General features: G+C 43.6%; 1 protein-coding gene across 2 annotated transcripts; it reads left to right on the top strand.

The window, feature by feature from the left end:
* Positions 1-1,475: 1,475 nt before the first annotated feature.
* LOC114637196 (H-2 class I histocompatibility antigen, Q10 alpha chain-like) lies at positions 1,476-8,354 on the top strand. Of its 2 annotated transcripts, XM_028785413.1 has the most exons (8): positions 1,476-1,548; positions 1,757-2,026; positions 2,218-2,493; positions 4,050-4,325; positions 4,437-4,553; positions 4,953-5,000; positions 5,136-7,558; positions 7,882-8,354. In XM_028785413.1, the coding sequence occupies exons 1-7, from the start codon at positions 1,476-1,478 to the stop codon at positions 5,138-5,140; spliced, it is 1,065 nt and encodes a 354-aa protein (XP_028641246.1). In that variant the 3' UTR covers positions 5,141-7,558; positions 7,882-8,354. The 2 variants fall into 2 exon arrangements, with proteins under 2 accessions (XP_028641246.1, XP_028641245.1); XM_028785412.1 differs by having other exon boundaries at positions 4,953-7,558.
* The last annotated feature ends 4,924 nt before the right edge of the window (positions 8,355-13,278 follow it).

Genomic DNA, 13,278 nt, shown 5'->3' with positions numbered 1-13,278 from the left:
TGGGTTTCCTGTCCCTCCTGCTAGACTGCCTCTCCCCAGGGCATCATCCCTCCTCAGGCATGTCATGAGATTTCCCTGTCAATATGGGCCCTGATGCTGGGAATAGGCCCTGGATTCCCAGTCCTCTGGCAGACTTGGCACAAATCAGAAAAGCTTCCAAAGATTCAGGCCTTTATTATGAATAAGTATTGAATCAGTGGGCCGTGCAACTCCAGACCTATTACGATTGGTATAATCTCCTTAAGGTGGTGCTCCTCCCTGCTGTGTTTCTAAATTGGAGGTCTGCATAAAATGACTCAGCTGACAATCAGGCTAGAATTAATCTGGAATACAATCTTAACACTAGTCTTGACATGCTTACTCGCCACGGGGCGTACATTAACCTGGTCATTCAGACCACTATCAGGCTGCATGCTTACTTTAATGAACTGGCTGATCTTGCCTTTAAGGCCCTGAAAGTCTGCACCCTTGGAGAGCCCTCTACTTACTTTCACAACCTTGTCCAGCAATCAGGGAAGTTCTTCAGGGACCTCCTGTCCCATGTGACTGAGGCAGTGGAAAGGCAGTTAGATGCTGACCCAACTAGAGACATGCTCATCAAGCATCTGGCATGGGAGACCCTTAATGCTCACCCACCACTCACACACAGTGCTGTGGTGTGATGTATAAGGAATGGTGATGGGTTGTTGACACTCATGATTCGGACCCTGGTGCAGGCCCCATTGCCACTCTTACTGCCTCCATCGACATCCTTGGCAATCATTGCACTTCTGGTTGTCCTTGGAGCTGTGGCCATCACTGGAGCTGTGGTATCTTTTATCTTGAAGAAGAGAAACACAGGTAGGAAAGGGCAGGGTCTCAGTTTTCTCTCAGTTTCCTTTAGAAGTGTGCTCTGCACATTAATGAGAAACACATCCATACCCTGCATTGCTACTGTCTGCAACTGGATTTGCTCTCAGTTCTGGAAACTTTCTAGTATCAAAATCTTCCTTGAACTCTTACAGCTTTTCTTATCACAGGTGGAAAAGAAGGGAACTAGGCTCCAGCTCCACGTTAGTGTGGGTGGCAGGATTATCCCAGGGATGTTGGAGTGAAGCTAGGGATGTTGGGGGCTCTGGGAATCCATAATAGCTCCCCTAGAGAAATCCTCTGGGGACTTCAGTTATACCATGATATGAATACATATACATATTCATATACATAACCATATATGTCAGCAGCACAGGGTTCAGGAAAAGTCTTAGTCTCCAGAAGGTGAGGTGAGGGGTCGGGAAGCCCAGGGCTGGGGTTTCTCCAAATACTCAGTTTTACTTCTGCACCTACTGTGTCAGGTCCCTCTGCCCAGACCCTGATGACGCGCCGGCAGGTCTCACCCTCATTGGGTGTCATGATCCCGGAAAACCAATCAGCGTCGCCGGAGGCACCGGTTATAAAGTCCTTGCAACCCACAGGATTCCAGACGCCACGGATCCCAGATGGGGGCTATGGCACTGAGCACGCTGCTCCTGCTGCTGGCGGCTGCCCCAGCCCCGACCCAGCCCCGCGCGGGTGAGTAGGGGATCAGCAGGGAAATGGTCTCTGTGAGGAGGGGCGGGGGGCGGCACCGGGGAAGCCATGTCCCTGCATCACTCACCGCACCCTCCACACCTTCTCCACCCGCATCACGAGCCCCGCACCCTGCTCCCCTCCAGGTCCCCGGACCCGCCCGCCCGAGGTCCTGGGAGGAGGTCCGGGTCTCACCACGCGCCGCCCCCAGGATCACACTCGATGCGTTATTTCCACACTGCCATGTCCCGGCCCGGACTCAGGGAGCCCCGTTACATGGAAGTTGGCTACGTGGATGACACGCAGTTCGTGAGCTTCGACAGCGATGCAGAGAATCCGAGGATGGAGCCACGCGCACCCTGGGTGGAGCAGCAAGTACCAGAGTATTGGGAGCAGGAGAAATGGAGAGCCAAGTACAATGAGCAGGTTTTCAGAGTGAGACTGAGGAACTTTCTCAGCTACTACAACCAGAGTGAGGGCGGTGAGTGACCCGGGTTCGGAAATGTGGACCCCTCCACGTCTGGACACAGAGGCCAGTGACGTCCCAGTCTCAAGTCCCAGTTTCAGGAACAGAACCAACCCGGGACCTGTTTCCCTTCAGTTTGGAGGAATCCATGGGTGGGCGTGGGCGTGGGCATGGATGGTGGTCGAGGTTGACCGCCGGTCCCGCAGGCTATCACACCTACCAGTGGATGTACGGCTGTCACGTGGGTTCAGACGGGAGCCTCCTCCGAGGGTACATGCAGTACGCCTACGATGGCCAGGATTACATTGCCCTGAATGAAGACCTGAAAACGTGGACAGCAGCGGACGTGGTGGCCCAGATCACCCAACGCAAGTGGGAGCAGACTGGTGAAGCAGAGATACACAGGGCCTACCTGGAGGGCGAGTGCTTAAAGTGTCTCCACAGACACCTGGAACTCGGGAAGGAGACACTGCTGCGCTCAGGTGCAGGGGCCACAGGCAGCTCCTCCCTCTGCCCTCGGGCTGGGGCTCAGTCCTGGGGAAGAAGGAACCCTTAGCTGGGGTGATGACACTGTCTCAGTGGGGAGAGAGTGTCCCTGGGTCTCCTGGGTCTCATCACAGTGACTTCACTGACTCTCCCAGAGCTCAGCCTTCTCCCTAGACAGTTCCCAGTCTGTCTCAGGAGGGAAGGAGACAATTTCCTGACTTAACAGCAAGTCCTCCCTGCTGTCAGCCATGGCCTCTCCAGGGCCAGGTTATCTGCCCACACCACTGTCTGTACACATTGACCCTTGTCATGCTGAGTTTGTCAGTCCTTACACCTCGGGACCAGAAGTCTTTTTTATCTGTTAGGAAACATGGACTCCCCTACACTAGACTGGTTCCCACAGTTTCTAGAACTTTCCAAAGAATACATTCTCGCAGATCCCTCTCTGTCTGTGGGGTTTGCATCCCTTCAACAACCCAATTCTATCTATTCCTACAGTGGTGAATGGTCACAGGAGCTTTTATGGGGGTACCCTTGAGGAATATAAATTGTGGAATTTCTTTTTCTTCTCTCTCTCTCTCTCTCTCTCTTTTTTCTTATTTCTTACCTTCTTTTTTCTTTTTGAAGGCATTATTTTGCTTCTGTTCCGTTTTTGTCTGTACTGGAATGATCCTGTTTCTGCATGCCCTTGTATTATCATTTTTTATCATTTTCCACAGTTGCCAGGGGAGACTGCTAACCTAGATAATTAGACAAGTTAATTCAGGATTCTCATTAAAGGAGAGATTCTTGTGAACTTAGACAGTTTCCTGTCAGAACTAAAGATCCAGAAGCCTCCTGTTCTTCCGCTGCCCCTACAAATTACAATGCTCCCCCAAGTGAATCAGGAATTTGACTTTCTGAGAGACAAGGTCTTCTGCAATCTAGAGATGGAGTGAGAGGGAAGATCCAGACATGCTGTGAGTCCACTGTGGTCCAGTGAGAGGTTCACTTCTGTCCAAAGCACACTCCTGAAATCCTGTGTAATAGACTTGTACCTTGACACCACAGAGGCAGGGGCTGGGAGTCATTTTCTCGGCCTGATTGTCAGGTTCACCACATTTCTGCTACACACTTTGTGATGGCTGTTCCCTTGAACTGATGGTTAATGCTGGTCAGCAAGATGACCACAGTGGTTGAATATCCTGTTGGCATCCTTTCAGTAGTATATAGCTCTAACTTCTAATTTAGATATGAACTCAAACACTTATTAAATTACTTATTTTTCATTCTATCTTCCATCCTTTGACAACCTGTCTTGTGCTATGAAACATCACATAAGGAAGACCATGTTGACTCACTGGCTCATGAGGATTCCCTCTTTGCTTCTGAGTCCCCGAGGAAAATGTGCAGTTCTGTGCTGAGGGGACCAGCTCTACCTGCAGGTCACTAGTGTGATGACAGTTGAAGTATTCAAACAGACATATAGTTCAGTGTCATTATTGATTTAACTGAGTCATGTGTAGATTTGTTTGTCTTGTTAATTGTAGAATTTCTTCAATCTTCCAAATAGAACCACCAAAAGCACATGTAGCCCATCATCAAAGAGAAGAAGGCGATGTCACCTTGAGGTGCTGGGCCCTGGGATTCTACCCTGCTGACATCACTCTGACCTGGCAGTTGAATGGGGAGGACCTGACCCAGGACATGGAGTTTGTGGAGACCAGGCCTTCAGGGGATGGAAACTTCCAGAAGTGGGCATCTGTGGTGGTGCCTCTGGGGAAGGAGCAGAATTACACATGCCATGTGCAACATGAGGGGCTGTCTGAGCCCCTCACCCTGAGATGGGGTAAGGAGGTTGTGGGTGCAGAGCTGGAGCCTTCTTCAGACCCTGAGCTGGTCAGGGCTGAGAGCTGGGGTCATGATCCTCACCTTCATTTCCTGTACCTGTCCTTCCCAGAGCCTCCTCCATCCACTGACTCTAACAAGGTGATCATTGCTGTTCTGGCTGTACTTGGAACTGTGGCCATAACTGGAGCTGTGGTGGCTTTTGTGATGAAGAGGAAGAGAAATACAGGTAGGAAAGGCCAGGGTCTGAGTTTTCTCTCAGTTTCCTTTAGAAGTGTGCTCTGCTCATTAATGGGAAACACATCCACACCCAGCATTGCTACTGTCTCCAATGGGATCTTCTGTCAGTTCTGGAAACTTTCTAGTGTCAAGAACTTCCTTGAACTCTCACAGCTTTTCTTCTCACGAGTGAAAAAGAAGGGAACTATGCTTCAGCTCCACATTAATGTGGGTGGCAGGATTATTTCGAGGTCATTGCAGTGAAGCTAGGGATGTTGGGAGCTCTGGCAATCCATAATAGCTCCTCTAGAGAAATCCTCTGGGGGCTTCAGTTGTACCATGATATGAATACATGTACATGTACATATTCATATACATAACCATATATGTTTCTTTTGTTTTATCCTAGGCAGTAACAGCTTCCAGAGCTCTGATATATCTCTCCCAGATTTTAAAGGTGACACTCTGGGTCCTGACTAGGAAGGGGCAATATGGACATGATTGGGTTTCAGGGACTTTCAGAATCCCCTGTGAGTGGTGGGTTGTTGGAATGTTTTCTTCACAGTGATGGTTCATGACTCTTGTTCTCTAGCATGAAGACAGCAGCCTGGAGTGGACTGAGTAACAGAAGATGTGTTCAGTTTCTCCTGTGATGTCCAGAGCCCTCAGATTTATTTAGACAACAGTGTCTGCTGATCCCTGTGAGCCTGTGGGCTCAATGTGAAGAAAAATAGAGCTCAGTCTACCCTTGGACACAAGGTCCTTGTCTCTGTACTGCCTGTGTTCCCTTCCACAGCCAACCTTCCTGGTCTAGGGTGCATCTGCATCCTGTCAGCTTCATGCTGCCCTGAGCTGCAGCTCCTCACTTGCACATTGAGAATAAGCATCTGAATGTGAACTTGATTGTTTACATGTTGACCTGAGGGTTGATTGACAGGTAAATAAGGGATTGGAAATACTTAGAGTTTGTGGAGGAAATAAATGGCAGATGGAGAAGCTTCCAGAATTGTGTCACTATGTTGTGGGTATCTGGTGAGACTGGATAAGGCTGTGGGAACTGAATGTAAATAAGGATGTGCCCAGATGAGATCCTTGTTATCTAAGACAAGGTCACACTCAGCTCTGTCTCCTCCGGACTCTGTTCTCTTCATCACTGTGAAGCACAGGCTGAGAGTCTATGATCACAGGGAGACTGAATGGCCAGAGCCTTGTCCTGTCCACAAGATTATGAGCAGCCCAGGCTGCTGTCTTAACTGTGGCTCTTTACTTTGTTTTCTATGTTTATTTCTTGTGTTTTTAGTTTGTATAGAGGAGTGGGCCTATTCTTGTTCCTGAAAGTGCTTCCTGTATGGTTTTCCTCATAGATGTCCAAGTGTGACAGCAGTAGGAGGTGTTGTTACCATTCTTGTCCCCACCAGACACAACAAGGGTTCTTGTCTCAGGACACTTTGCCTACACAGATGAACTAAGCTCTCCTGAGTTCCTGCCTCCTTCTATGCTCCTCTATTGAGTTCTCCCCATTTTTCCCATATTTCCCCAGTTAACCCTGGATTGCAGGATCCACACAGAGAAGGGATCCACAGGCTCTCATGAAAGATCTGGTCCTCTTGGACCTGTGCTGTGCCCATGGCCCCTGTCCTTCCCTGGCTCCGAGGATCCTGATGCTGACTTTAGAGAAGACTCCAGGGTTGATAGAATGAGTCTACTTTAGATTTATGTTTATTTTAAAAGCTGGTCCAGGGACCAAATAGATGGCCCAGGGCAGAGACAAACTGTGCTGCCCTGTAACTCTTATCATGGGGTTTTGCCTTCCACACTTTTACTGACATGGATGAGGTATGATCTGATTGTAACAAGGAAACCATGGTAGAAATAAGTGACACACATGTTTTTACTTCATTTATCTTTCTTTCCATGGGATGAAGATCCTGTCGCACCTGGTGTGAATCCTTTGCCTCCTCTGTCCATGGTCCACACTGTTCACAAAACACAAGCCTGAGGTGCTCAGAGCAGACTCAGATGTCAGATGCACAGATTCACTGTCCTAATTCCTTGGTCGTTCTTTCTCTTAGCTCTGTTCATCCCTCATCTTCCACCAACATGGGGGTGAACGCAGGGCAGTGGGGAGGCGGAGGAAATAAATCACATCTATTACAGTACCCTGTTGTCAGCATTCTGCATGCAACAGTTAATCATCTCTTACTGCAGTTGATGTAGCAACCTTTTCATAGGAGTGCGTACACAGTAACACATAGAGTGCAGACAGGGTTTACCTCTGTACAGGGTTCAGACACAGGCTCAGACTAGGAATCTTTTCCCCCACAGAAAAGGGGACTACTGTAATGAAGGAATTTGTGGCTACACGTGTTTGTTGATAAGTGGTCTCAAGATTTAAATATGTTAGACTGGAAAAGCAAGGGAAGCACTTGGGGAGGGCAGCAGGAGAGGCAGGACAGGGAGATTAGAGGGCCATGTTTTATATGTGTGTAAATGCCACAAACTAGCTGAGCATAGAGGTGTGCTGCTGACTCCAGAACCCCATAGGGGGATCCAGAATCTTAGGGGTTCAAAGCTTGTTTCCTGCAGTCCCTGATGCTGTGAGACAGAGGAGCTGGTGAGCACTCCTTCAGGAAAGGCTGCATCCCCACACTCCTAGGACACCTAGGGCTCTGCCTGGGAACATGCAGACACAGAGGAGCACCATGTGAGAAGTGGTTGGGAAGAAGAGGAATGGCACCTAAGCTGTCACTCACAGCTCACCCAGCTTATTCTACAGGAGCTTTGTGTGTGCACAAGTTTTACAGGACAAAGATATTATGGATAAATATTTGCTTGCTGTACCAAGGACCCATGAATCAAGGGAACAGGATACCTTAGGGTCTCATCTTCTCCTTCCAGGGCACCCCGATGTCCATTCCTGCCACTGAGAAGGCTGGAAAATGGCTCAGGATTTGTCACAGGAGTTCTGTCACCCGCTGTCATCATTGCCTTCCCTGGATGAACTGAGGTCACTGAGTAAGAAGAACACCTCCTTCTGTGTACCACAAGATGGGGAGTCCCAAAGGATAGAGACATGGGGTCCCCTGCACACCCTTACACTTTAGTCTGCCCTGATGGTGGCAGATGCTGTGCTTAAGTCTTGAACATTCTGTGATGCTTTGCATAAGAATGCCACATGGGCTCATATATTTGAAGACTTAGTCACCAGGGAGGGGGCACTTTGAAAGATTAGTAGAATGAGGGGGAATGACCTTCTAGCAGGAAGAGTCACTGGGAGCTGGCTTTGAGGTTTTAAAATCCAATGCCAAGCTCAGTCTTGGTTTGTCTGCTGCCTATAGGTCAGGATGACATCTTAGCTGCTGCTCCAGCCCCATGTCTGCCTGCCTGCTTGCTGCCATGCTCCCCACCATGATGAGAATGTACTAAGCCACCGAAATCATAAGCACGCCCAGATTAAAGGCTTTCTCTTTAAAAACTGCCTCAGTCATGGTTGCTCTGCATAGCAATACCACAATGTCTAAGACACATCATTTCGTAGTTTCTGTCATCTATGTCCCCATCCATTCAGCAGTCACCTCACCTTGAAGCAAGATGGATCCTAATGCTCATGAAGACCACACCCAAGGGACCATCCCTGTTCCTCTGCTGATGTCACTCTTCTGCTCAGCTCTGGCTCCTCAGAGCAGATCAGCCTTGTTGGTAAACCTAGAACCAGACTACAAACTGCTCAGGAGATTCAAATTCCTGAGTTCATATAAAACTGACACAAACATTTTATAGAACTCTGAACTCAAAAATACTGAATCCTAAGGCTGACAAATACAACCAAACTTGACATTGAGGAAAGCTTGGCAGAAATAGCCTCATTTTTAAAAATAGTTTTAGTGTGTTACACTTAAAATCTGTCTTTTTTAAGTAGACAAAAGTGAGGATATAGGAAAGATATAGAAATAATAGGAAACAGGTAAATTATTCAGTCTTTTCTTTGTATATTGATGCAAAATTATTGTATATTGTTACAAAATTATATTACTTACATTGGCTTAGATCTTTGTATATTGAAACAAAATTGAGGTTGTATTCAATTACATTGGTATAGATCTTTGTATATTGATACAGATTAAAGTTATATTTGTTTACATTGGTATAGCTCTTTGTATGTTGATACAAAATTGAGGTTTACTTGATTACATTGGGATAAACTACTATGTATAGACAGAAAATTAAGGTTATATTTGCTTACATGGGTATAGGCATTTGTATATTGACAGAAAATTAAGGTTACAGTTGGTTACATTAGTATACCTTCTTATATATTGATACACAATTGATGTTTATTTGATTACATTAGTATATTTCTTTGTATATTGATGGGAATTAAGGTTGCAGTTGGTTACATTCTATGGATCCTTGTATCTTGATACAAAAGTAAGGTTATATTTTGGTTACAACTATGTATCAACTCCATGGTATTAAGATACCTATGTAATTCTTAAAACTGCAATGAGAAGTACTAGTCCTTTTGAAAGCTCCTATTACAAACTGTTTAAGAAAAAATTGTAAATGCAAGTTAATAGTCAGTTAATCAAACATTTGTTTCTTTGGTTTTGTTAAGTACTAGTCTTCAAAACCCACAGAGATCTACAGAATGTGTCATTTAACGATGTTTTATTAATTTAAGATTTTTTTTTTTTTTTACAAGGAGATGTGTCAGATCCTGGAAGCAACCCATACTCCTTCAAGGAATGTGATGAGCATTGAAGAATTCCTTATGGAACTTGCTTCAAATGTGGCAAGTGCACACTGAACAACAAACTGCCTTGCTTCAACTGCTCATATAATACTGTCCCAACTGGACAAAAGAAAGCACATGAAGTCAAATGATGATCTCTGCCAGGATTAGGTAGAGAAGAAGTCCCTCATGATTCCTGCTTCACAGAGCAATCTGTCAGATGTTCTGGGTCAGTAGCCTGAAGATATGGATGACCCAACCTTCCAGAGAAACCCTGGGTGACTGTCCAGGCAGCCAACAGTCTTTGTCTTTTCTATAGAATTGGAAGCTGTTTGTTCTGTTCATCCTGTCTATGTGGATAACATTCATTCCTCTCAGTTCTCTGATGGCGTTCAAGACTAGATTTTTTGTACTCTCAAAGTTCAGACTAAGTTGTTTAGGATTAAAGAAAATGTTTAAAGTTTCAAAAAAGAGATTTTTAGATTGAAAAATATAAGTTATGATAGAAAGTGATTTGAGTGTACACCGTTGGACACATCAAGATTAGATAGATAGTGGAATACGTTCTCCAAGGTTGCCAAATACAAATGGACTGGACACTGAGCATGTAATTCTTAGCAGATAGTAGTATATCGTTTATTGATTTTAGAGAAATAGATATTCTTCAGACAAAAGGGGGAAAATGTGACAGAATATTTGATCACATTGTGTAGCTCAAAATTCTGAACTTGGAACAGGAAAATCCTGTTTCTGCTGCGGAGTTCAACAGCCCTTACAGATACCTTTAAGCCAAGAGCTTTCTGTTAATTGTAAACAGGTTGTTGTGGTGTGGTTCAGACCTTACACACATCATTTTTTCCAAGAACTTTCTGTAAATGATATTAATTAAATTCAACCATAGCTCAAGAGGCAGAGCATGCAACCAGTTAACAGGAGTGAACATAGGAAAACACAGGAAGTAGAAAGGAGGGAGATTGAGTTGGAAGGAATGGCAGACAGTGTGGAGAAAAAGGACCTTTTCCCTTCTGAGTCTGTGGTAGAGTAGAAAGGTCTTTTCGCTGCCTCATTGAGCCAGTGGGTTTTCACCCCAACATATGGCCCTTCATGTTCACTCAGAAAATTGAATGACATGGATTTTGATTTTTAAAAAAACATACCATGAAAACAGATGTTTTAAAATAGCAACTATGTGGCTCTGCTCCATCTTGGTTGATGACCTCATCAAAATAGAAGTTGCCGTAGGACTGACAGCCATCTTTACTTAGGTTAAAGAGTACATGCCATGTGAGTTCACTAATATCATCACTTGACCACACGTCACAAAACAATAACCATAAAGCCTCTTTGTCCTAATGAGTTTTCTGTATATCATTGTATCTCTTTGTAGACTAAAGAAGTATCAAGAAGTATCAAGTATTTCTGATTGGCATAAAATTTTGAATGAAGATAAAAATTTAAGGTTATATTTGCTACAACATACTGCATATGTGATTCAACTCTGATTTAGTACATACTGTATGTGATGATAAAATTTTAAGGTTGTAAAGATCTACTTGGATTAGCAAAAGCTGATATAAGACATATATCTATCCTATGTCCTTGCTAAGTGTTCAGCACCCAGGTGCTATAAAATGTAGATAAGCACAATGTATGTTAGATGAATAAAGAATGCATTTTATTCTAGAATTTTATGTTATGAGCATGTGAGCATTATATACATTCATATATATATATATATATATATATATATATATATATATATACATATATGATTGTATCCAATGCCTGGAACTCTACTTATAGACCACTGTGAGCTGTGGTGTAGTTACTGGATATTTAACTTGGATCTTCTGGAAGAGCAGCTGGTTCTCGTCACTTATGAGCCATCTCTCCACCCAGTTATATTGATAAATAAGGAATACGGAGTCATAAGTTATATATTTCTAAGGCCTACTCAGCTTCACAGTGATATTTGTCTAGTTTAGTCCTTGCCCACCTTGTTAAGCTTTAGCTATTTGGAGAAACTGAGTCATATAAATCTGTGTTTTCTATAATGGTAAACTATAAAAGATACCATTCTCTTATGGACTAAAGTTTAAGGCATTTATGGTTTATTTAGATTATAAAGGATCTTCACCTCAAATTACTAAGGCTCAAATAGAACAGAGATAATGTTACAAAATCTTAATCTTATGAAAGTTACTGACTTATTGTAAACTATTGAAGACAACACATGCAAGTTAAGAACAAGGTTTATTTAGCCTCCTGTATATGTTTCCAAAGTTGAGCCTAAAACAAGTTACTAGAAACAAGGAAAGTTTCTTTGGTATAGATATCCTTAGTAGATAACAGTCCTCAAAATTTTTAAGAGATCTGCTGAATATGGCATTTAAAATGTTTAATGGACAAAGCTTACTCTGATAGACAGAGACCCCCAGCTACTAGAAGTGACTCCTAGGTCTTCACAGACAACGAACAGGTAGAGAAGAACTCCACTTTGAGCTTAATTTAAATGTGACAAAGCCAGCCACTGGATGAAAATCTGCCCTCATCTTGTGTGTCACCAGGACCCTGTCCAAACTGTGGACAAGCAGGACACTGGGGAGTTGATTGCCTTGCTTTGCTTAGACAAAGTAGACTGATCTCCCAGGGTTCTGCTCCACTGGACAGTCTTTGGACCTTCTGGACCGGGCAGGGAAGACTGATGCTGCCCTGGATCCTCTGCCCCCAATGAAATCAAGACTACCACCATGGAATCTTCAGTGATTGTCTAGGTAACAGATAATAAGTCTGTCATTTTTAGTAGATTTGGAAGCTGCTTGGTCTGTACTTCCTGCTTATTCAGGTGAAATTCCATCTTAGCAGATCTCTGATGGTGTTTACTAGGGAAAGCTTTGTCAGTTTAACAGCAAGCAACAACACAGGCTTCAGGCATTGCTCAGTTCTCTTCATGTGTAAAAATCAGGGGGCACTTTCCTAGAGTTGCTACTAGGTCTAGACACTCATCAGATTGTTACCAGATTCTAAAAAAAAGATAAACTCCCACAACTGATTTCAATGTAACTTTTTACTATTCCTTTATGTGAATATAGTTATTTTACAAGGACTGCTCACAGTTACCTGTGCCTTGTGGTGAATAATTGGATAGAAAAAACTCTAATGTTTATATAAGTTGTAAGGATATGAAAGATTAAGTTGCAATGATCTTAAAAGTGTGCTTTGAGATCTGTGAATGTGAATTATAACGGTCAAAAAAGTGTTTCAAATGCAATTTATAAAAGTGTAAAGAAGTGATTTAAGGTGTACGTAAAAATGAAAAATTGTTTCAGATTTCTTCCCTCTCTATGCTATTGTTATATTAAGACGTAAAATGTTAAGAGTTTTAACGCTAATCAATGTTGTTCCAATGAATTATTTATCTTCCCATGACAAACAGTGATTGCTATTATCATAGTCACAAGCTCAAGGTTATGAATTTCCTTTGAAGTGCTCACTGAGCTAAAAACACATGTCCAGTCTATATACACCCAGTCTTCTGGAGAGAGGAAAGAAAGTTTGTGCTTTTACCTCCAAATCATTTCAGGGTCCCCAAGCTTTTACTAAGACTCAAAGGCAGGAGTCTGCTTCCTTTTCTACAATGTGAAGTTCAGTACAGATTACACAGTGGTATGTTTACATGTCTAAAATTTATCTCATTTTGTAACTTAAAACATTCTTTTAAGTTTCAAAGAATCTACTTGAATCTATCTCTCACGGGTCAAATGGACTCCAGATAAGTACTGTCAATCAACAGCCTGTTTCATCTCCTGCCTATTCAGCTTATTCCTAAGGGTGGGGTCTCCTCTTCCTTTCTGTGGTCTTGGGATGCCCCACCAATAATGGGGCTAAAAGTTTCAAACATTCACCTAAGAGAAAAATTAAGAAAAAAATTTTCCTTAACTTCTTTAACTTTAACTTCTGATCCATATATACATATGGTTTTGTTTTGTTTTTTTTTTTTTTT

Source organism: Grammomys surdaster, unplaced genomic scaffold, assembly GCF_004785775.1.
Source record: "Grammomys surdaster isolate TR1022 unplaced genomic scaffold, NIH_TR_1.0 125231, whole genome shotgun sequence".
NCBI lineage: Eukaryota > Metazoa > Chordata > Mammalia > Rodentia > Muridae > Grammomys > Grammomys surdaster.
This window is presented reverse-complemented; position numbering and strand designations above follow the sequence as displayed.

Bases quoted from the DNA above. Each gene is read 5' to 3' on its own strand.
- LOC114637196 (XM_028785412.1), top strand. From the start codon at position 1,476: ATGGGGGCTATGGCACTGAGCACGCTGCTCCTGCTGCTGGCGGCTGCC. The intron at 1,549-1,756 runs GTGAGTAGGGGA...CGCCGCCCCCAG, and splicing joins CCCGACCCAGCCCCGCGCGG to GATCACACTCGATGCGTTAT. The intron at 2,494-4,049 runs GTGCAGGGGCCA...TCTTCCAAATAG, and splicing joins GGAGACACTGCTGCGCTCAG to AACCACCAAAAGCACATGTA.